The 21,147-nt window shown below is 39.7% G+C and overlaps 3 protein-coding genes across 4 annotated transcripts; 1 reads left to right on the top strand and 2 right to left on the bottom strand.

The window, feature by feature from the left end:
* The first annotated feature begins 588 nt into the window (after window positions 1-588).
* Window positions 589-3,310, top strand: LOC113151508 (prostaglandin E2 receptor EP4 subtype-like). The gene is made up of 2 exons (XM_026344428.1): window positions 589-1,799; window positions 2,213-3,310. Exons 1-2 carry the CDS (start codon window positions 870-872, stop codon window positions 2,543-2,545), a joined length of 1,263 nt encoding a protein of 420 aa, XP_026200213.1. The 5' UTR covers window positions 589-869; the 3' UTR covers window positions 2,546-3,310.
* A 1,456-nt stretch (window positions 3,311-4,766) lies between these two features.
* slc35e1 (solute carrier family 35 member E1) lies at window positions 4,767-15,348 on the bottom strand. The gene is made up of 6 exons (XM_026345598.1): window positions 14,967-15,348; window positions 13,142-13,212; window positions 10,984-11,121; window positions 10,025-10,150; window positions 9,194-9,439; window positions 4,767-8,804 (listed from the first exon to the last, which is right to left on the bottom strand). Exons 1-6 carry the CDS (start codon window positions 15,292-15,294, stop codon window positions 8,583-8,585), a joined length of 1,131 nt encoding a protein of 376 aa, XP_026201383.1. The 5' UTR covers window positions 15,295-15,348; the 3' UTR covers window positions 4,767-8,582.
* A 347-nt stretch (window positions 15,349-15,695) lies between these two features.
* LOC113152379 (mediator of RNA polymerase II transcription subunit 26) lies at window positions 15,696-20,503 on the bottom strand. 2 transcript variants are annotated; one of them, XM_026345600.2, is made up of 3 exons: window positions 20,017-20,503; window positions 18,666-18,743; window positions 15,696-18,553 (listed from the first exon to the last, which is right to left on the bottom strand). In XM_026345600.2, exons 1-3 carry the CDS (start codon window positions 20,086-20,088, stop codon window positions 16,979-16,981), a joined length of 1,725 nt encoding a protein of 574 aa, XP_026201385.1. In that variant the 5' UTR covers window positions 20,089-20,503; the 3' UTR covers window positions 15,696-16,978. The 2 variants fall into 2 exon arrangements, with proteins under 2 accessions (XP_026201385.1, XP_026201386.1); XM_026345601.2 differs by having other exon boundaries at window positions 18,666-18,740.
* Window positions 20,504-21,147: the final 644 nt, after the last annotated feature.

The raw sequence follows: 21,147 nt of genomic DNA, 5'->3' as shown, positions 1-21,147 counted from the left end.
TAGTATTACAGAGGCTAAAGTATTAATTGCAGTAACATAATTTAGAGACAAGCTGCAAAATACACAACATCTCATTTATAACTGTACCTACAATTTAATTGAAGACATTGAAATAATTAACAGTTTAATTGGTTTACAGCATTATACATTGAATTTCAATAAAAAAAAAATACATGATAATCTGTTTATATGCAAATAGACAGTTATAGTTTTGGTGCACTATTTGTACAACTGCTGAAACAATATTTGTTACATCCTTACGTACATTTTATGCTCAGTTAGTTATTAGTTATCATTATGAAACTAATTTTGGGTCCAGTGTTTGTCTCTCTATCTTGACAAAAATGCCCTATTAAGTGTTGAGAATCCATTAATAAATGCCAACCATGTGCTGGTTGTAAAGTCCACTCAGTAAAACAGTTTTCTCACAAACCGATTAAACGAAATACTAATTTTAATTTTATTTATATAGCTGTTAATTACAGACCTGCTGTTAGTAAGGACATTAAATCTTTCTGAATACAAAGGGAGTTGCTACAAGTGGCAGCAGTTGCCTCAAACGTTGTGATTGCCTCCAAACGACTCATGTCTTGCTGGATGAGAAATTTATGCTGAGGCTTTTTCTGTCCTCACATCGTCGTGAGCTCTATCTCTACTCAGCTGCCCCTCAAAACATTACGCAGCGATGACGCATGAAGCGGAAATTGAAAGAGAGAAGATTTTCCTGTTAGTCTATCGCTTTCAACACATCCATCCTTTAGGATTGCCGTGTGGTTCGATAAATTTAGAGACAGCCCATTTCTCGGCTCACAGCTGTGCGCAGCGACCTCGGTGGTTAACTCCAGCTGGATTACTGGAAAGCGAAGGGGATGAGACTACCAGAGAAGATACCCCTGCTGACTCCTTATCTTTGGAAGGGGGTTAAAGAGGAAATGCCTTCACATATCCACAACAGACCAAAGGAAACATATCTACCAAACGCCAGCCTGTGGGTGTATGTGGCAATGGAAAGCCCGAACTTTACGCACGGATCCGTTACCATTAACCAAACGACAGCGGATGTCCAAAAAGCATTTGCTTTGCCGATTTTCATGTTTGCTGGAGGCGCCATTGGTAATTTAATTGCAATAATCGTCCTTTCAGTATCAAGGCAGGAGAGAAAATCTTCAGCTTTCTACACGCTGGTGTGCGGTCTGGCTGTTACGGATCTGCTGGGCACCTGCCTGGCCAGCCCGATCACTATAGCCAACTACCTGGACAACAATGTGCTGAAAGAAAAACACGTTTGTGAGTTTCAGTCCTTTTTACTGCTGTTCTTCAGTTTAACAGGACTCAGCATCATATGCGCCATGGCAGCCGAGCGGCACATGGCTATTTGCTGCCCGTATACCTACCATCGATGGGGGATAGACAGGCGCTTTGCGCAAAAGTTCCTTTTCTTTATTTACATCAGTCACATTTTCTTCTGCTGCCTCCCGATGATGGGCATGGCGACGAGCAAGCTGCAGACGTCCAACACCTGGTGTTTCATTGACTGGAGAACACAGGAGCCTGTGGCCGCCGCCTACTCCATCCTGTACGGCACCGTCAGCCTGCTGCTCATCCTGGGCACCATTGTGCTGAACCTGGCGGTGTGTGGAGCACTGCTGCTGATGCGGCAGAGGACTATACAGCGACCCGTCACCAAAGGCAGCGTCCGGCAGAGGTGGAAGGCTCTGTCCTCGGCCGCAGAGACCCAGATGATGACGGTGCTGGTAATGACCTCCGCTGTGGTTCTGGCCTGTTCAGCTCCGTTAGTGGTTAGTCAAGTCATTAATTTAACTGTAAATGTGCTGCACTGGCTGCTGATGGTGTCACAGCCCCATTATTTTATCTTGAAGTATATACAGCATCAACAGTCCTGTAGGTGGGAAAGTGCTGCATTCAAAGCCAAAGTAATCAATATGAAAATTAAAGGTTCAACAATGGATTAATCTATAAGCACAATAACTAGAAATTGTTTTGATTAATCTAAAAAAAAAAGAAAAGCAATAATGCCAATTATTTCCTAGTTCCAGCTTCTTATTTGTAAGAAAACTGAATTTTTACACTTTAGAGAGTTGGTCAATAGTCTGAACAACTAATTGATGAAGAAATGCAAAAAAATATGATATAAAATTTTAGTTCTAGTCCTGGAAATAACCTCTTTTAAACTTTTTTTTTTCATTTTAAGGTCCGTGTGTTTGCTCATCGCTTCATGCTGAAAAATGACCCCAAAGCCGACCTAGCTGCCATCAGGATAGCCTCAGTTAACCCCATCCTCGACCCCTGGATCTACATCCTCCTCAGGAGGTCTCTGTTTCGACGCTTACTCAGCTTATCCAGGCAAGGAAGCAGCAGTTGCAATAGTTACTCTTCTCCACCACAGAGGACTCTGTTTCATCCTGATATCATGAGGGACAGCCATGTGTTCACACAGCTGATGTGCAACGCCAGCGTCATCACTCAGCTGCCTGCTACTGTCAAATTCACTCCGTGCGGCACAGAGAGCGTCCACCAGACTTAAAGCAGCGCAGACTGAACACATGCTCGTTGCTCTCTGCTGCTGCAGCTAAATGCAGGGCCACCGTGCTTCAGGGCTGTCGCCACAGAGGTGGAACCACGTGACGACTCTGTAGCCAACACTTAGACCAGGCTCCTGTAGGGTCATTTATTTACTGAACAAAAGAGGAGAGCTGCTCTGACTGCATCCATGCCTCCTCCTGCCTTCTGCATCAGCACTAGATGGGGAAGAACAAACAGTTTGGATGTCATTGTAGAACTTTCTGCTCATCCTGTAGTGCTCTTCCTCCTCAACCATCACGCCTGTAATGCTCCACTTTTCCTCATTCATCTACTCATCTATTGTCCTCTCACCTCCTCCTAAACTGTTTGTCTTCCAGCTGATGTGAACTAATCAGCAGGATGCTATTACACAGCTCCTACAGGTAGATTTATAACTCAACTGGAGACGTTCGATTGACCAGTGACTCTTGGAAAGTCTAGTGTTAAAAGTCGTGTTTTCATATAGCAGTGCATACATACCAAGTACCAGTCTGTGTTCTTCCATCACAACCGGTTACATTGAATATACATTTTAAGTGACTCATTAAAAAACTGATTTCAAATATTGCGGCTTGTTTACAGTGTTTGTGTGCTTTATCTTTATAATGAATATGGTCAAAATCTGGGATGTACACATGTACTTTGGTACTTGAAAAATATTTCAATATAGCTTGTGTTGGTGTGGAAGGCCCGATTATAACTTTACTGTCACAGTTAAGAGGTTAAATTACTTACTTCCAGAGAAACTGTTGCTATTGTTGCAATAATGGTCATAGATGGGTGTGGATCTGCAACAGAAGAGACAGGATCATGTTGAGAAAAAAACAAAACAGAAAGTATGTTATATTCTTGACTTATCACATAAAATCCACTGTATAGAAACTGTAATCGGTGTTATTAAACAATATGAACTGTTACTAAGCACAGCATGATATGAAAAGCTGATATAACAATAGTCTTCTCCTGAAAGTTAATGCTGTAAAACATTTACAAAAAAACACTTACTTGGCTCTTTGCCTTCATCCGTAGCACATCGTAGATTAATGGAATCAAGCCAATTAACAGCATTTGGTAGATAAACTTACTTATTTACTGTAAGAATCATGTCAACAGCAGCGTATAGCACACATTCCCTTCCTTAAATAGGTCATTAACAACTTTTCTTACAAACACTACAGCAAAAATACAAAGAACAGGCACATACTTTGTGTGTGATCTCATTATTTAAGAGAATTTGGACATCTGTGAAGCAACATTCTGTATGTTATAGTATTTATGTAGTGATTATATCTACTGTCTACTGTCTTCATTATCTGTATTCATCACCCAAAAGGTAACAAACACAATATCCCCAGGTCAGATATGACTCCTCTGTCTTTTCCTGCTAATGTACAAAGTCGGACACATCAGCCTGTCATTTTCTGTTGTGGTCCTGTGGCAGGTTCAGGTCCACTACCGACACACACATTTAATCAACCAGGCTTTTAACATATGAATCGTCTTGTTACTGTTGTCTTACCAACCTACTTACTGTAAATCACACCGGAAGTGTTTGAATACCACTGGTTTTAAAGGTATCAGCCATGCAGGTGACATCTTGCTGGTAGTGAAGAAGGCCTTAACCATGTTACTTTTCTTTTCACTCAGATGTTTGATCAAAGATGCACTGCACTAAAGCTGTTTCTGCTGATAAAATATTAAAATGAAGAGTTAATTAATTATTTATCCAGGATAACATGTAAACACAACTTGTAGAACAAACAGGCTCGAGTGCAAATGTGCTGATCTTCACTCCACTGAACTTTAAAAGGTTTTTTGCTGCATTCATGGATTTGTGGCCACCAGGGGGCAGAAAAATTGACTATTAACATATCCTATATGTATAAAGTGACAATTTATCTTATATTTATGTAAAAAAAAGGAAATGTAGTAGAAAAGTAATGCAATGAAAACAGATTTCATTTTCTGTTTTATTGAAGCATTAATTACATCTCAGATTTATTTGGTGACCCTTTGGAAGAACACAACCCATAGGCTGGGAACGACTGGATTAAACATGAATATAAAGTTAAAACTAGCTTCACCATGACAGCTACAAAGTCTATCAGTATTAATAATATTGTGATATAGTATTTAGTACTTCTTCTACTTCATCTATTGAAATAAAAAGACATTAAACATGGTTAGTATTCCATGATGCATTTATTTTTTTCCCCCAACATTTAAAAATAGCATTTACTAAACATAAGCAGACAAGACTGTGCATAGCTGCACTTCTGTACATTTTATACCTTTACACCATAAATAAAAATCTATAAACATTGGTTAAGTAAAAATTCTGTCTCAAGATTCATTAAAGACACACAAAAATAACAATTGTACAAGTTTTACAAAGTAACGGCCCCTTTCCCATTCATTGACATTTACACACCAGAACAATGCTTTACAGCAGAGAGCCAGCATCTGAATGAAGTGTTGTCTAATTTCAGTTGTCTCCTGGTCAGCTCACTGTACAGAAACAAACAGCATGACACCAAAGTGCTCAACCAGAAGAAAATTAATAAACTACACTTTGGGGCTCATGGACACATGTTGCAGGCCTCCATCAGCATCACGAAGGTTACACTTAACTTTTGGTAACGTGAGGAAGGACATAAGCAAAAGAAAACCGAAGAATCCTAAAACATGAGCTGCAGCGGTGAACAGAAGGGTAAATGTGATATGTACTCGTTTTTTATTTTATTTATACCACTGCAGTCTGACAAAAACTGCAAAACCGTTCATTGTCCACCAGATTTAACTTGTAGCTACATGCTGTGAACTAAGATTACATGCAAATATTACATTCTGAAGTTTTACTTTGACTGTTATTTGTTATATTTAACATCTAAACATCATTCAACCGTTGAGAATTTTTGATTTTTGTTGAATGAACATTTTTCTTCGCTCCTTCCATGAAAAGTCTAACCATTTCTGTATGATATGTGCATTTGATTTTAAAACGTTAATGGCTGAAGCATCTACAGGGGAATCTACAAAACGTGCATCTCATGAGGCAACAGTGGGATGTCGTGGATTGTTCGTAGGAGAAAACAATGCAAGAACAAAGTTTTTTCAGTTTCCAGTCATGATGCATGCATCTCTTCGACCGACTTCAGGTGCTCTAGTTTGATCAGAAGCATGATTTTCATACATGTTCATATGCCAGTGAAACAAAGTGTTACTGTAATATTATACAACTTAATGTTTTCAGCTTTGTTTTAGATTTTACCAACTAATAAAAACCTGGTGATACATGGTTCTCCAGCCAGTAAGTACATGTATCTGTTGTTCGACATTGAGCAGGCAGAGAAATGTTAAAATTTGTCACAGCTGTTTTAGCTGGAAACGTCTGCATGCAGGAAAAATGATCATAGAAGTCAGACTGAACATTACAGTAAATATGTGACTGTAAAATTCAAATAAGCTCAAAGAGGCTTCGAAGTGCTAAAGAGCTGAGTCACTTCGTGGTTCAGCACTTTCACATTACACAGTAATTTAATTAAATATTAATAAAGAAAACAACTATACTGAACTCGTGAGGTTTCAATTACATTAAAACATTCCAGTTGCAGTAGATACGACTTCCATAAAATGTAAAATACTAATTGATCGTCTCAGAGGTTGTGATTGATCTCCTGGGATTTTTTTGAGGTTGTAATTTGCAGACTGCATTATAGTTTAAGTTTCATATCTATGTGTCTATTTCATGCAGTTTAACAGTCATCACATAAACTACAGCAAAAGTCTAACCAACATGAAAAAAACAAACAAACAGACACACGGGTAAGGCAATAATTGTTCAAATTCACCTCATCCCACCATAAAGATGTTTCTATTTTAGAGTAAAACAACATATTTAAACAAACAAAAACTAAAACAGGGCCTCATGTTTGCTTTACCTACTAAAACAGAGACTGCCGGAGAAAAATCAAATCACCTCCTGGTTACCAAGACCCTACAAATGCTGTCAGCTACAAACTGCTGCGGCAAAAAGAGCAAATTTTCCGAATGAATTCGAGAAAGAGTAAACTGACTATTATTGATACTAGTTCATCGCTGGGAAGTACAGAGTGCACAGGTCCCACAGGACTACTTTCATGATTGTTTTGGGGTTGATCTCCAGACTAAATACCATGACAGTATTTTAAAATAGTCAGAGAAGGCAAATATAGCACACACAAACGACTACAGCTGGAAAAAACAGGCTCACAGGCTAAAACTGGCACTTTTACAAACATTCAATTAATGCGGGTTTTCCTTAAAAAAATATTCAAGTTAAATCACAGAAAAGAAGAAAAACTTCATATTGCTGCAGTGAGATGCTAAGTGTGCATCAGAGATAGCAGACGTTATCCTGCAAGGAGAAGTGACTCGTGTTCCCTAAATTAGGTAGTTGATCAAGCAGTAACAAGGCTTCTCAGAAATAAATGACTGATCAATATTGATAATTGAGCCTCACCTGAAACTACCAGTTGACTTTTTAAATTGCACAAACCAAACCAGTTCTCATGCATGTCTCATTTTAAATCAAGTCTATCCAGTGACTGACACCGATGTGACAAAAATGCTTCAAATTAAATCGCACGACTAAAATGTCACAATCTCTGTGACACGTTTAGTCGTTTCATGATGTGCAAACTCGACACAGACTTCAGTTTAAAAAGCATAAACATGAAAGAGCAGCTTTGGTTCAGACTGAAAATCGCCTGACAGAAGAGAAACTCTCGCTCTGCCTGAGAAGCTTTGCAGATCAATAAATACAAATAAAAGAAAAGAACAAAAAAAAAAAAAGCAATTCATCGTTTTTAAATTGATTCTTCATCTACAAATTGTCCAAACTATGACAAAAATAATATATTTTAACATCATGACTTTTTACATGGTTAGTCCCCAAGTAAAACAGTACACAGCTGACACAATACATACTGTAGTAGAAAGATGTTGTCTGAACCTAATTAATAACCGTTTTTACATTAGAGCTCAACTTATTTGTTGTCTTCTGCAAAAGGACAGATCGGTAGGAGGTCACTGACTGTTCTGGGTAACAGAATTGGTCTCACTCTTTCTACAACTTGTCTCACTTATCCACACGGTGCATTTTAGGAAAAGTTAAACAGGTAAAAATACTTCCTGACAAGTCTGAGCAAAACATTTATTGAACCGTTTTTGCTTTTTCCCCCCAATTTGCAGTATTTTTAAACCATCTTATAAAATTGTATTTGCAACATTTACTAAACAAAGTAGAGCTGAGACTTATGGGAAATCAATATGTTTTCAGGAATTTAGTCACCAAATTGCTGGAAATTTTGAATTAAAACAACAATTGTCTCATCTGCCTCAAGCTTTAGAACATGATTTATTCATGGAAGACAATTTCAACAACATGTTTGTCTTCACATGATGACAAGTGCCTCGTGAAGAAAAAATTCCACAACAGCATGAAATGATTAAAGCCAAAAATGGTAAGGCCTTCCACTGAACTGGGCTCGTTACGAAATGTAACATGACAGCCTCTTGTATCCGTGCACGTTACTGTGCACAGTACATAATTACAGATCCTTTCTTCTGAGTGTGAACTAATATAATACAAAACCATTTACGGCCGATTATGAAAACAAAACTCAAATCACTGATCATTATCCAGCTGTCCACCTAAGACGAACCTTCACCAGAAGGCCTGAAAAATGGTTGATATGACTTTTGTTTTCTCTCAGACCATCACACACAGTCAGTACCAAAGTGATAAACAGTGAAACAGAAAGTGAAGTTTATACAGACAGGAGTGTGGGAGGGGTCACATCACTGGCCCATCATGACTGGCTCATTCTTCCTATCCAGAACAAACAGCACTTGCCTTCAGTCTTGTGTTTGGAACGGGATGAGGACCCGCTGCTCCGAGGGCGGCTACACACAGTACTGTCCATGAAAGCGACCCAGAGCAAGGACAGAATCCTCCTTTACACCACATACTGGTGGTTGCTGCTGTAGTTTGTCGTGTAGGTCTGCCGGCTGTACTGGAAGTGGTCGGTCAGCACATTGTTCCAGCTGTGCTCTGAGCCATGGGAGAAAGGCACTGACCCGTTAGCTTGGAACTTCTCCAGCGCTGTGTTGTCAAAGGACCCGAGGTCCTGCTTGGCGCTTGGCAGCAGCTTCTTCTCCTTGTTTGCATCATATTTGGCCTGTAGTCGAGAAAAGGAAATGGATTTTAAATTGTATGTTATCTTAAAATAAGTTCTGCTCAGTATATGCAGGGCATACATTCCCCAAGAGGATAAATGAAATGTAACTTAGCCATTTACATCATTTTCTACCGAACTACTACAGTGAAAAGTATTTTGGACAGAGGTCAGATCAATATTTTCCACTGATATTCGCTTGCCACGTTCATATCTGTGACGTATGCTGACTCCAATCTGCTGTCTGTCTTTAATAAAAGATCTTTCCTCATTTCTCATTCACCCTCTGAACCCAACTTTTCCCTCTATCTAAACTCATGTTCTCAGCCTCATTGCTCCTTCTCCTCCATCCTGATTAGACCTGCAAACATCCACGCATCAGGGCAACTCACCTTATTGTAGAGGAAGACCCCAACTATGGCCGTCATCATACCCAGGACGTTTGTGAGGCTGACCGGGTTGCGCAGCATTAGCAGTGATATGCTAATGACCATGATCCTCTTGGTGGCGTTGGCGACAGCGTAGCTCAGTGGGCTGACAAGGTTAAGAATGCTGAAGGCGATGACATTCTGGGCAAAGTTGCAGAAGCCGCTGATGAGCAGGAGGACAAAGGTACTCATTGATCCTGATACATCAGTCTGAGAAAAGGGGAAGAGGAAAAAACCCACACACTTGAGAGCAGGTAACGTTCATGGATTTTTAAGCCAAATAGGTGATTAATAACTAATTAATTAATAATGAAATCAACTTGGGCTCTTAAAGATTTAGTGAGTGAGTGACAAATGTCTGACATTTAATAAACTAAATGAGTAACCTCAAGTAGTCCAGCTGTTACCGTCAGCCTTTCGTACAAAATACAAATAAAGCTTAATGTTCTTTATATTCGTTTTATATTTCTGCGATGTATCTGCTGTCAAATAACCATAGCACCAAATTTTGAAGCTTGTAATGACTTATATATACTGAGTGGACAAATCCCTTCAGGATCTGTACCTCAATAAGCACTACAGAAGAATGTTTCCAGTCAAATAAGGTTTAAATTATTATAATTATTACCGTTTCTTGTAAAAGGCCTTATTACGGCTGGTAAATTTTGAAAGACGTCATACATTCTTTTTTGTTATTAGTGAACAATATGTAAAGAAATTTACTTTCATATGAAGGATTTCACTGTGACTTTAGACTTCAGGCAATTACTGTCAAGAGCTGTTACAGCCACTCACCAGGTCTCCATTAACAAGAAACATAGAGAGATCAACCAGAACCCAGGTGGGCAGCATGAAAATAACAGCATTGAAGCCCAGGATGTTGAGAAGCCTCAAGTGGTGAATCCTTGTGTCACGTAACACCTTTAAAAAGAAAAGAGCACAAAACAGTGAGGTGAGATTAGCTCCAGAATCCCTCTATCGTCCAGCAACTCCAATGGTCTCTGACGCCTTTTGTCATGCACATATGCTCTGGTTATAGGTACTGTAGAGAAATATGTGTTCTGCAGGAGAAATGTTTGTCTAATCCCCTACCATGATTTGAGAAACCAGGTTTTCCTTGAAAAACTGAGTCTGGCAGATTTAATGAACACAGCAGAACAGAGAAATGCACGGTGAAAGACTCTTTTCCCACCAAACGGCCTCAAAAGATGTCATAGGGGATTCAAAAGAATTCAGATTTGATAGGTTGATCGGGGGCTGGAGACTGACTCTGCTAAATGTGACTGAACCCCGTTCATATGTACTGTACACGCCATGTAAATGTCATTGCCATTAAAATGTCATGTTAGTATAAAAGCAACTCACAATGATGTGCTACATGTAAAAATAGGCAATAATGGGTGATGTGTCTGAACTATAAAACTGAAAAATAACCCAACACATAAATGCACATAAAATGCTTTTGTGACATGTACAACACAGTAATTGAACAGGACAGAAAGTGAAACTGGCTCATAAAGTCAAAGACTGGTAGTTGCTCTCTAGTGTAATACAGCTGCCCCTGTGGATTTTTTGGATTGTTTTTGGAACGGAAGTGAAACACTTCTCTTTTCTGAACTGAATTTTATACAGACAAAACACCATAAAACAGGATTTCAGCTTCAGGCATTTCACACCAAAGCAGACTCCCCCCCCCCCACTTCCATGTACTTTGCAGAGATCACATGGCACATACCAGCACGAGGATGACTTACCTTCTTGGAGAAAATGTTCTGCAGAGAAAAGCACAGCGTGGCAGCCAGAGCGCTGATTAGTCCCGAAACATCAAAGGACATCTCAGTCACCGTGGCCAGCAGCACTCCACCGATGATTGGGATGAGCGATACGTAAACCTACGACAAGACCATAGGCGAAAGTGCAAACATCACTTTAGTTTTTATATCTGGTGCAGTTAATTACTCGAATGTTGTTTGGTGCTTCAGGCAGCACTTCCCAGTAATTCAATTCAGGATGCCAAATAATTATAGGAAGCAACAACTAGTCAATTTCTTCATGACAGAATAAAAACTGACAACTTTTCTGTAAATCCTTTAGGATTTATGACTCAGTCCTCCTTTTTAAAGATTTGCTGGCTTTGCCATGTTAAAATGAACATTTCTTCAATCAAAATTTGATGGATAATTTTACCAATTAAATAAAAAAAAAAAAAAACATTTCTAATGAATCTGGGCTGCAACTATCATAACATCTACAGCAATGTGTATTTGCATGTTAAAAATGTTGGATCATGAGAAATCTGCAGTTGTTATGAAACTCACTTGTGCACCCACTCACTCCCCTCAACCAACCACTCACAGTGAAACTGAGAGAACTCTGCATGGAGCACTTATTAGTGGGACCAAGTTACTGCCATCAAACAATCAAACTGTCACAGCTTTAATCCAAATAAATGCCTCATAGCAATGCAATCTGCATCTATGCATTCTGCATATGAATCAGCATCAAAAGAACTGTAAAATACAGAGTGAGAGTTTACATATCTATTACTGCGCAGGAAGATTTGTGGACTTGAAGTTACAACCATCTTCAATCTACTCACAGAACGTGCTGCCATTTCCAAAAAGCCTCCATCTACTTCCTCTTCTAACACAAATATGCTAATGGAAAGTGCTGTAACTTTTTTTTTAATCTTTACAATCCTGAGCATTAAGAACGACCTCATTTATTTTGACAGGGCCTTGATTTTTGTCCCATTTCAGGTGTCCTACATTTAAAGTTCACACTGAAGGATTTCTGTGCTCAACAGGAAAAGCTGGAGAAATAGATATGGAAAAGCACAGGAGCGTGTAGTTAACAGAGTCACAGAGGTATTAATTTTAATTATGTTTCTGCATTTTTTTACCCCACTGAAATGATGTGTTAGGTAATTTTTGGGGTGTCGTATGCTGTACAGATTGTTAGGCACCATTAGGGCAAATTAGTGACGCTAGGCTATATAGATAAAAGCCACAGGGCAAAGTGTCCGTTTCTCAAACAGGATCTTTACACAAGGTAACATGTCATCAACAGCTCTGTTCCCCGTTTGTGGATCAAGCTTGTCTAAACAATGAGCTGCCGGCTAGAAGATAAACAAGACGAGCTGATGTGAGATTCAGGTCTTTTTATTCATTTTCAGTAATCACTATTTGTCCACCACAGTGTTTTGTACCATGTCCATAGGGAGACGGAGGCCATTCAAACAACAATGGACATAAACAATGAGAGGACAACTAAATTGTTTGGCATTTAATTTGATTATCGATTATTTGTTTGCTTTCACTGTCTTGATTAGACATTTTGTGGTTTTCTCAACCTTCTATGACAGTAAAGTGAATATTTTTTAAATTTTGAGCAGGCAATTATCAAGGGGCCACTTTAGGTTAAAGGAAGGTCCCTCAGTGATACTGATACTCAAGGTTTTATAATACCCACACCCACAAACACACACTACAAGGACAGAGACAACACAACAGCCCTCCAAACACACTACACCTGAGCCAGAAAATGGGTGGTTATGTTTCCTTAAGTTCTCATATTACTTTGCACTCTTGTATGGAGATGTTCAACTAGCTGCAGCCTACATACCATGACACTATACACAAAAGACAAACACAAACCCAGCTGTTTCCTAGTATAGAACATGTTGGGACACTGGGTGAACATGGTCTGTGTAAATAAAGTTAGTTTTCTACCCAGATTTCCAGTCTCCCACAGAGTGTCAGGGACTAAAAGGCCCTGCAGATGGTCGTAATATGAGATGCAGCACAAGCACAGTACCAGTGCCACATCACCACTTTCTGAGACTAAAGCACTGAGAAGCCAGCTGAAACAGAGTGGGCCTTGTGCAGTGTTTGCTGTGTTGAACTTACTCACCTTTGTGGTTTGCTTCTCTCTCATTATAATTCTTGATAACAGCACAACCCATATTGGCATTGTAGCTTTCACTGTTAAAGAAACAGAAACAAAAGTGTTACTGTCCGTTTGTAATCTTAAATGTGCAATAGCAACAGCACAGGTAGAACATAAAAAAAAAAAAAAAAAAAAAATTTGGGAAAACGCATGGTTCCTACGTCAGAGCCTGGCCCACGCCTCTGTCAAACACTAAACCCGTGTCACTCAGGCATTCTCATGGCTCTGTTGTGGAAACACTTACACTGTGACTGACGTACTATCCTGGTGTACGACTATTACTCAATAGCCACTGCACCCTGGTTACACATCAAATTATTAACATGCAGTAAAAAAAGACACTAGGTAGTCAAACCAGATCCAGATTATTTAGTGCAAAAACTAATTATAGAACACAGCAAGGACTTTCAAGCTGGATCCCAAAATCGGGAGGGGTCAGAAATAGTTTGAATAAGGTCAGAAGAGGTGAAGCAATGTTTGATTTGAAATTGAATTACTTCCAGCAGAATACTTAACAAACTACAAGGAAGGATCATTATCAAAACTAATGCAGTAAATATGAAGATTATAAAGGTTTATTAATTTAATAAATAAATTGCAAACTGCCTATTCAAAAGTGGTTAAACTAGTACTGATAAACACTGGTTGATTGGTCTACTCAATTTGCATTTAGTTAAATTCTTCTGACGTGGCAGCAATAGCTCCCAAAATGGAGTCCAGGACCACAGTGGATCTTTACAGTGGTAATTATTAACAATTATTCTTAACAGGTGTTACTAGAGACTATACATAAACACCTCACCACAAGCAGATGTTTCCAACTTTGACATTTATTCCACCACAGAGAACCTAACATTAGGCTATTACCCTCATAAAGAAAGATTTATTAGAAGACTGTTGTAGTTTTCAGTAGGTGTACCTAATAAACTGGCAACTGAGTGTAACTTATAACAGTTCTCACACAAGATAAGAGACCTGGCAGTTGTACATAAACCACGAGAAACTGTATTTATTATACAGGATCATATGTATTATAAGATGTGTGAACATAGCTGATGTTAGAACTAGGAAATTTGGTTATGTGTCCTTTTCTTTTAATTTAATAGTTTCAGACACTGCAGCTAAGATGAGTAATTAGTAAGAGTCAGCATTAAAATATACATCAAGAACCAAAGATACTCATTAGTACTTAAATATCAATGATATTATGAGATTACACTTAGGCTTGTGATGTATTGTTGTCCAGATGGAGCCACTTTTAACTACTTGACAGAGGCTAGTAACAGGTAATTCATAATTGACTATTTCAAATAGTTAAATAACTAATAAATACAATTGTAAAATAAACACAGTGGAATAAAAGGTACCTTATTTATTTTAAATGGAACTAACCCTTCGTTCTTTTGTACAATAACTTGAGTGATACCTGTAATCTAATATCTTAGGAAGTGGTTTTTATCTGGTAGTTTCGGGTCAAACAGACCAGCTGCTGAAACAGACGGTAGAGTGGCTAGCTAAGCTAACAGGAACCGGTTAGTTATAATTAAAGTCTATCGCTGACTAATTTATATTTAGAGGCCCCACAGTAAGTTAATTCGTGTCACAAACCCCGTCTGTCCTCGACCTACTCGACGCCAACATTAACCGGGGCCCGCACGCTGGTTCACGCCGACTTGTCCAGCGTTAGCCGCGCAGCTAACGTCAGCTGCGGGTTCAGACACATCATCAAGTTGCTCTGGCTCCAGGTGGCCTCACGTTATGAGAGGTAACACGAAGCTGCTGTACTCACCAGTGTGCGCGTACGACACAGGCACTTTCCATATGCTGAAGTGGGCCGAGACCGATGCAAAGTATTTTCCGAAAGCTAAAGGCAGAATGTACCACCGGTAGTACCTGCTCGGCAGTTCTGTTTTGGGGACTCCCCATGCCCGCAACAGCGGCGGTAGGAAGACGACGATGGAGATGATATGAAACAGAGAGACGGTGACCGGATACGGGAATCCATTGAGGATGATTTTGTTAATGATGTTCCCCCCCGAGCTGACCGTGTACCAGCACACACACAGTAAAAATATTCGGATCCCTTCCCTAACTGGGGTCCGCTCCACCGCAGCCATCTTCCAGCGCGGAGTGACGAGTCACCGGCGGACTGTGTCTGGTTGCGCCGGGGGAGGGCAGCTGGTCCCCAGTCAGACTTCCGTAAATGAATGACACACAGCTTCCGTTCAACGCCTTCAAAATAAAAGACGTGCGTTTTTAACATAGAACGGGTCACCACATCAAAACCCACTCCCAATGTATGTCTCCGTGAAATGGGAAGAGACATTTACTGACCTGCCTTTGCTTCAACCTGACTGAACTCTAGAGCCCACAGATCTTTCTACTCCATGCAGCTCATGTTTCAATCCTACATACACTTTTCCTTCCAGCACAGACCATGCACTGTGGAAATTAATTAGTAATTTCGAGATTATTGTGAGTAATTTCAAATACTACTACACCAAAAGGAAAGACAAACAACAATTCATTTTTTTATTAACACATGTCAACATGTCCATTTGAGGACTACGTAGCAAATATGTTCTCTTCTGAGTGTGACTGAACACAGAAGGCTGATTTCTGTACATTCACTAAGGCTCCATCTTTAGGGAAAACATAGGTTTCCATAAGGCAAACAATATCTAAAGGAATGACATTAAGTACTTAATCCAGCATGTCAATTTTTATCTTTAGGTTCTTCCTGACAGTATATATTTTACAACCTAAATACAGAGTAAAGGGAAAAGGCAAATATAAAATTAGTTCACATTATTAAAATGTGTCTTTTTGGAGAGATATCCTGTGTAAGTTAGGTTGGTGTATCAGCAGGGGAAGCCTGGAATAAAACAGCTGCACTACAGAACCAACGTTGAATAAATTTTGTGTAGTCCGAACATGTTTCTTAATCTTAAAATTATTATTTAAATAAATATACATGGTAGTGACATTTCTTTATCAGCATGACTTACAAGTATTTCGTTCTCCCTCACCTCAAACTGCACAGTAACATCTGGCAGTTTTATGTCACTTTATTTAACATCACTCAAGCAACGAAGAAAACAACTCGTATGTTTTAAAACTGATTTGTCAGTTTCTCTTCATGCTAAGGGTCACTGTGTGAGACAGTCGTGCAATGATAAATATTTCACAGCAAAAACAGTTCTTAATACCTACAGCAATGACAGCTACTTAATAGATAGACAGATCCATTTGAGCTTTAACAGCTAAAAAGCCTTGTTCAAGATGCAGGAGCAAATGCCAGCAAAAAACCCTATTTGGTACATGCATCTGTTGTATGCTGTTCCAATTATGTACCTCACTAGGTCACAGATTTTCTTAATATAAAATTGAACTAAACTTAAAAATAATAATACTGCACTGTAAATTAAATCTGAGTTGGTGTCAAAAATTCAGTGGATAACATCAGATGAATAAACTGTAACTATGCATTTTAACACAATGTTCCTCTTCCATACAAAGAATGGCAGGTATTGAAACTTTAGGTAAAACTATGTGATGTTACTTAACGGAGAGTTAATGCATAGTCTTTTCTCGTCACACTGTCCTCACACAATAATGACAGCTCATAAAAACACTGATTTTAGCCCCTGTATTCTAACTCTCACTCAAATAGGCAGCATATTTATTCCACTTTCACCGACAGTGCAAAACAGTAGCTTACACTACATTTCTAGAGCTGCTCAATTGTCCAATGCAGTCAGCTCATACAGTACCTTCCAATTCAGACACCTGCCCTCGGTTTCAGTCCAAACAGACGTAGGGCAGTATGTTCAGTCTACTCTCATCTCCATGAGGGTCTAAGGAGATGCACTCCATCCAGTCATACCAGTTACCCTTTGTGTCATAGCAGCCATTAACCCCAGACCAGTGCTGTGTGTGTAATCTGTTCAAGTCTTCACTGGTGACCTCTCTGCTAAGCCCTGGTAACTCCACAGCTGGTAGCTCTCCAGCCAGCACATGAGTTTTGTTGATGTTTCTGCTTTGGGGTTCCTCTTTTTTCAAGAACTCTGTCAAGAAAAAGTGTGCACCAGGGGTGTGTGCGCCTGACGACATCAGCACATTGCTTTGCTGGCTAAGGTATGACTGGATTATTTCGCTTCTGGACAGTTCTTTCCAGTCAGTCTGCTGGAACGGACTGGGAGGAACTGGTGGATTTTGTTTCACCTGCTCTGACCACTGAGGTTCAGGTGTGTGGTCTAGTCTGACATCCCCCTCCTGGCAAGACTCCTTATAAAAGGAGGGTTTAATCTGCCCTGTTACAGGGTCGAATGTCAGTCTCCTGTCTTTTAACCTCACTGGTTTCATACCGTCTTCTACAGTCTGACCCTTCAAATTTACCACATAGTCTTTAGGCCTGTATTTCTGTCTTTTCCTTTTCCCTGTATTACTAAGAGCACCATCACCTTCCATACTGAGTTCATCGGTACAAGAGGAGGCAGTTGAGTTGTGAAGAGATGTGTTGGAAGGTCTGCTTTGAGAGTCCAACTCTGTAGTCCACGAAGTGTCTGTGTGTAAACCCTGAACACAAACATTTGTAGGCTGAGGAGAAGAACCCAGCCCAGAGAGGTCCACACACACAGGCCTCACACTGGGGCTAGGGATACTCTGTGCCTGGGGTGCAGTTTGTTTGACAGGAGCTTCCTGTTTTGAAATTTGAGGACTGTGCAATGTACAGCGAGGGCTTCTCGGTCGATATTGCCCCCCAGAGGCCGCTTGCCCCTGTTTGGCTTGCTGCTGCAGAACTGAAGCTTTTAGCAAAGAGGTGCTGGAAGGCTTGCTGTATCCCGAAACACTTGGATGAGGTTTTACAGCATTGACAGGGATTTTATTTTGTCTTTCATTGTCCAAAGGCTCAGAAATCTCTCTATCTAAAACCTGATGTGTACAATTATCTGTAAAGCCTTCTGAGCTAACACCAACTCCATTGGTTGGCAACTTTTTGGAGTTTTGTATTTTATCATTAAGAGTTGTTTTGGATATCTTTGCTGGCAACAGTCCTTCCTTCTGATCACCTTTACGTTTCCTGTTGCTTAGTTTTTCCACTTTTGGGGAGTAGCAGTTGTTGAAGTCATTTCTGTTCTTCAACTCTGGACCAGTTTTTCCTGTTAGTGAGGTGGTAGATGGAGTGGAGATGCAGGGATGAGCACCACCACTGGAAGACCATGATGCACCAGTGTGGCTTTTGGACAATACCTCACCCTTCCCTGGCTCAATAAGCTTCTGCCAGTTTCGCAGGAGCTTCTTGGCCCTTTTTGCAAGATCCTCATTCTTTGTGTTCTTCCTGACATCATTGATGAGCTTGCCAAGACGGGTTTCCTTCAAAAAGACAAGACTTGTGTTAAACAGCCAATATGGCTTGATTCTAAAAAGTATGATTCAACAGCATTTTTTTTTAAACGCACACAATGCAGCACTGCATTTAACCTACCTCTAGTGCCTCTTTGGTGATGGGATATTTCTCCAAAAAGGAGATCACCTCTACAACTACCACCATGTTGCGTATCTGCTGAAAAGACAAATACAGTTACATGAACCACCGCTTATAGGCAAAATATGTATATGTTTGTGTGTGTGTGTGTGTGTGTGTGTGTAGTGTATATGTATATATATATATATATATATATATATATATATATAATATATAAACACATGTCTACAGAAACACAGAGAGGTGATTAGAATGTCAAGGCATAATTTGAATAGACTTTCAAATGTGCACCTGTATGTTAACAGACAAGGCGCTTAGGCTGGTTTCAGGCTCAAAACGAGAAACTGAGACTTCATGCAAATGTGTTTTTTTTTTTTACAAGATGCTGTTAGATCTGCACGCAAGACTGAAGAAAAGAACTGCCTGAACAATGTACCATGAGCAGAGATTTTACCATATTATAATATTGTGGTAGTAATTCCTTTAATATCTTTGGTTGTAGGTAATGCACATCAAGAACAACAATGCTTTAATGTGCCGAACTGCCTAGGCATGGTTATTTCTGTCATCCACACTTTCACTCCCCTTGACAACTGATTTGATGTATAAAAAATGGGGCCTATTATTATTTCCTGAAGCCAAAGTGAACATCCTGTTGTCTGACCATCAGTTAAAAATGCTAAGATGTTGATTTTGTAATTAAAGAAAGCTGAAAACTAGCAAACATTTACATGCATGAAGCTGGTACCAGTGAATAGCTGGTATTTTCAGTTACAATTAATCCATCATCATTATGTGATGCAACTTGAATACCCATTTCAGCTTTTAAGTACTGGTTATTTTCATGGTGGCTGAGAAAATAATGAAACTGCAATGAAGCTTAGAATGAATATCAATAGTGGACATTTTAAATCACAGCCATATTATTAAACGTTTATAAAGTGGCCTATAACACACCACTTATTAGTTGGACGTGGCAAATGTAAAGGTGTTATTTCTGCCCAAGTGCAGGAAGCCCCAAAAAATGAATGAACATCTGACACAAAAGCACACTAACCTACAGACACACACTTCATACCTAGTAGCTCAGTTATAGTCCTGCAGCACTGTGTAATTCTGTTCAACACTGCACACATTAGCCAACAACAGTGGAATGTCTGGCTTCTAATTAGTTACTTTCGCCAACTAGAGACGTTAGCCGGCTAATTAGCAAGCAAACACTAACTCGCCATAGCGTTACACCGCCTGTCTCCACTTTGTCAACCCTCCGTGGCGACCTGAAGTCGGCTTGGCCTTATTGTCTGCATGTCTTCGTCCAGTTCGTTGCGTGGAAACTACGGGACATACTCACATTGCTCTGGCCGTCGATGGCCTGTAGTAGCCGGTCTCTCATCACCTGCGGAGTGGCTGTAGCCGCTGTCATCGCCTGGCGGTGTCGCGGGTCGCTCAGGACGGACTCAGACAGCAGAACCCCCCGAAGAGGCGGCGGTGGGAAATCTGCCGACACTCACAACACCGACGGAACAGCTTCGGTAGAGGTGGGCATCATGTCCTATGATGCTTTTATCTTTGTTTTCGTTCCCTGCTGTTACGTATTCGCTTATTCATGCGACGAGTACACTAAACCCTCTCCCGGTTCGGGCTACCCCCTTCGGCTGGCAGCCTCCTCCCTTTCGGTCGTTTCATCTGGCTTTTTGTGTAGCGCTCGCGAAGAGCATGATGGGAGAATTTTACGTAACCGGCGTCAACAAACGTCGTGGCGTCAACTTACGTCAACATGCGTGCTTTAACGTTTATTTATTTTTTTATTTTTACTATTTATTAACACCATGGTCATAACAAAAGAAAAACAACGAACACAAAAATAATATGAAACTGTACCTACATAAAAGGTTAATGATTGTGTGTCCAAATGATTCAAATCAGTTAGATTTCTGGCATGTCTTTGATTCCACAAAGTTTAATGAAAAGAAAACGACAAAATTATATTGAAAGGGAAGGCTGGGGATGGTTTGGACTTCTTGTGATAATACTGTTTAGTGCTAGTTCATGTTTTTTACCATACAAAAAAATAATTTTTAAAAAAATAATATTTTTTAAGCTGTTTATTTAGATAAATAGTCACCACATTAACGCCTTCATATTTAAAATATCGAGCAAAAGATTTTCAAAGGTAGCTATGAGAGCCATATTTAGTTTCGTAGCCTTCATAAATATAGCAGTTTGTTTCCTTTGTGCATCTACAAATGTAAATTTGCAAATAAAACATATCATGTTATATATGTCACGAGTCAATAAACCCTCATTTGATGAGAAAACCTGTGAAACCCTGATATAGTGCTATTACTTTTTTTTTTTTTTTTATTTCTTGTCATTTCTTTTTTGGTCCTTTGTCTTTGCCTCCATTTGCTATGCGCTGCCCTTTTCATACATTGTCACTTGAGGGCGCTGTTGCTTTGTTGCAGAAAAATAGCTGATGAGA

Source organism: Anabas testudineus, chromosome 4, assembly GCF_900324465.2.
Source record: "Anabas testudineus chromosome 4, fAnaTes1.2, whole genome shotgun sequence".
Lineage (NCBI taxonomy): Eukaryota > Metazoa > Chordata > Actinopteri > Anabantiformes > Anabantidae > Anabas > Anabas testudineus.
The sequence above is the reverse complement of the archived record's forward strand: the minus strand, read 5'-3'. Positions and strand labels throughout refer to the sequence as shown.

What these genes read in the sequence shown, in the direction of transcription:
- LOC113151508 (XM_026344428.1), top strand. Translation starts at nt 870, where the DNA reads ATGAGACTACCAGAGAAGATACCCCTGCTGACTCCTTATCTTTGGAAG. An exon ending in CCTGTTCAGCTCCGTTAGTG is followed by an intron (nt 1,800 to 2,212) that starts GTTAGTCAAGTC and finishes TTTCATTTTAAG; the next exon opens with GTCCGTGTGTTTGCTCATCG.
- slc35e1 (XM_026345598.1), bottom strand. Translation starts at nt 15,294, where the DNA reads ATGGCTGCGGTGGAGCGGACCCCAGTTAGGGAAGGGATCCGAATATTT. An exon ending in GAGAGAAGCAAACCACAAAG is followed by an intron (nt 11,122 to 13,141) that starts GTGAGTAAGTTC and finishes GTCTTGTCGTAG; the next exon opens with GTTTACGTATCGCTCATCCC. An exon ending in TTCTTGTTAATGGAGACCTG is followed by an intron (nt 9,440 to 10,024) that starts GTGAGTGGCTGT and finishes CCCTTTTCTCAG; the next exon opens with ACTGATGTATCAGGATCAAT.
- LOC113152379 (XM_026345600.2), bottom strand. Translation starts at nt 20,088, where the DNA reads ATGACAGCGGCTACAGCCACTCCGCAGGTGATGAGAGACCGGCTACTA. An exon ending in CCATCGACGGCCAGAGCAAT is followed by an intron (nt 18,744 to 20,016) that starts GTGAGTATGTCC and finishes TTGTCTTTTCAG; the next exon opens with CAGATACGCAACATGGTGGT. An exon ending in TCACCAAAGAGGCACTAGAG is followed by an intron (nt 18,554 to 18,665) that starts GTAGGTTAAATG and finishes GTCTTTTTGAAG; the next exon opens with GAAACCCGTCTTGGCAAGCT.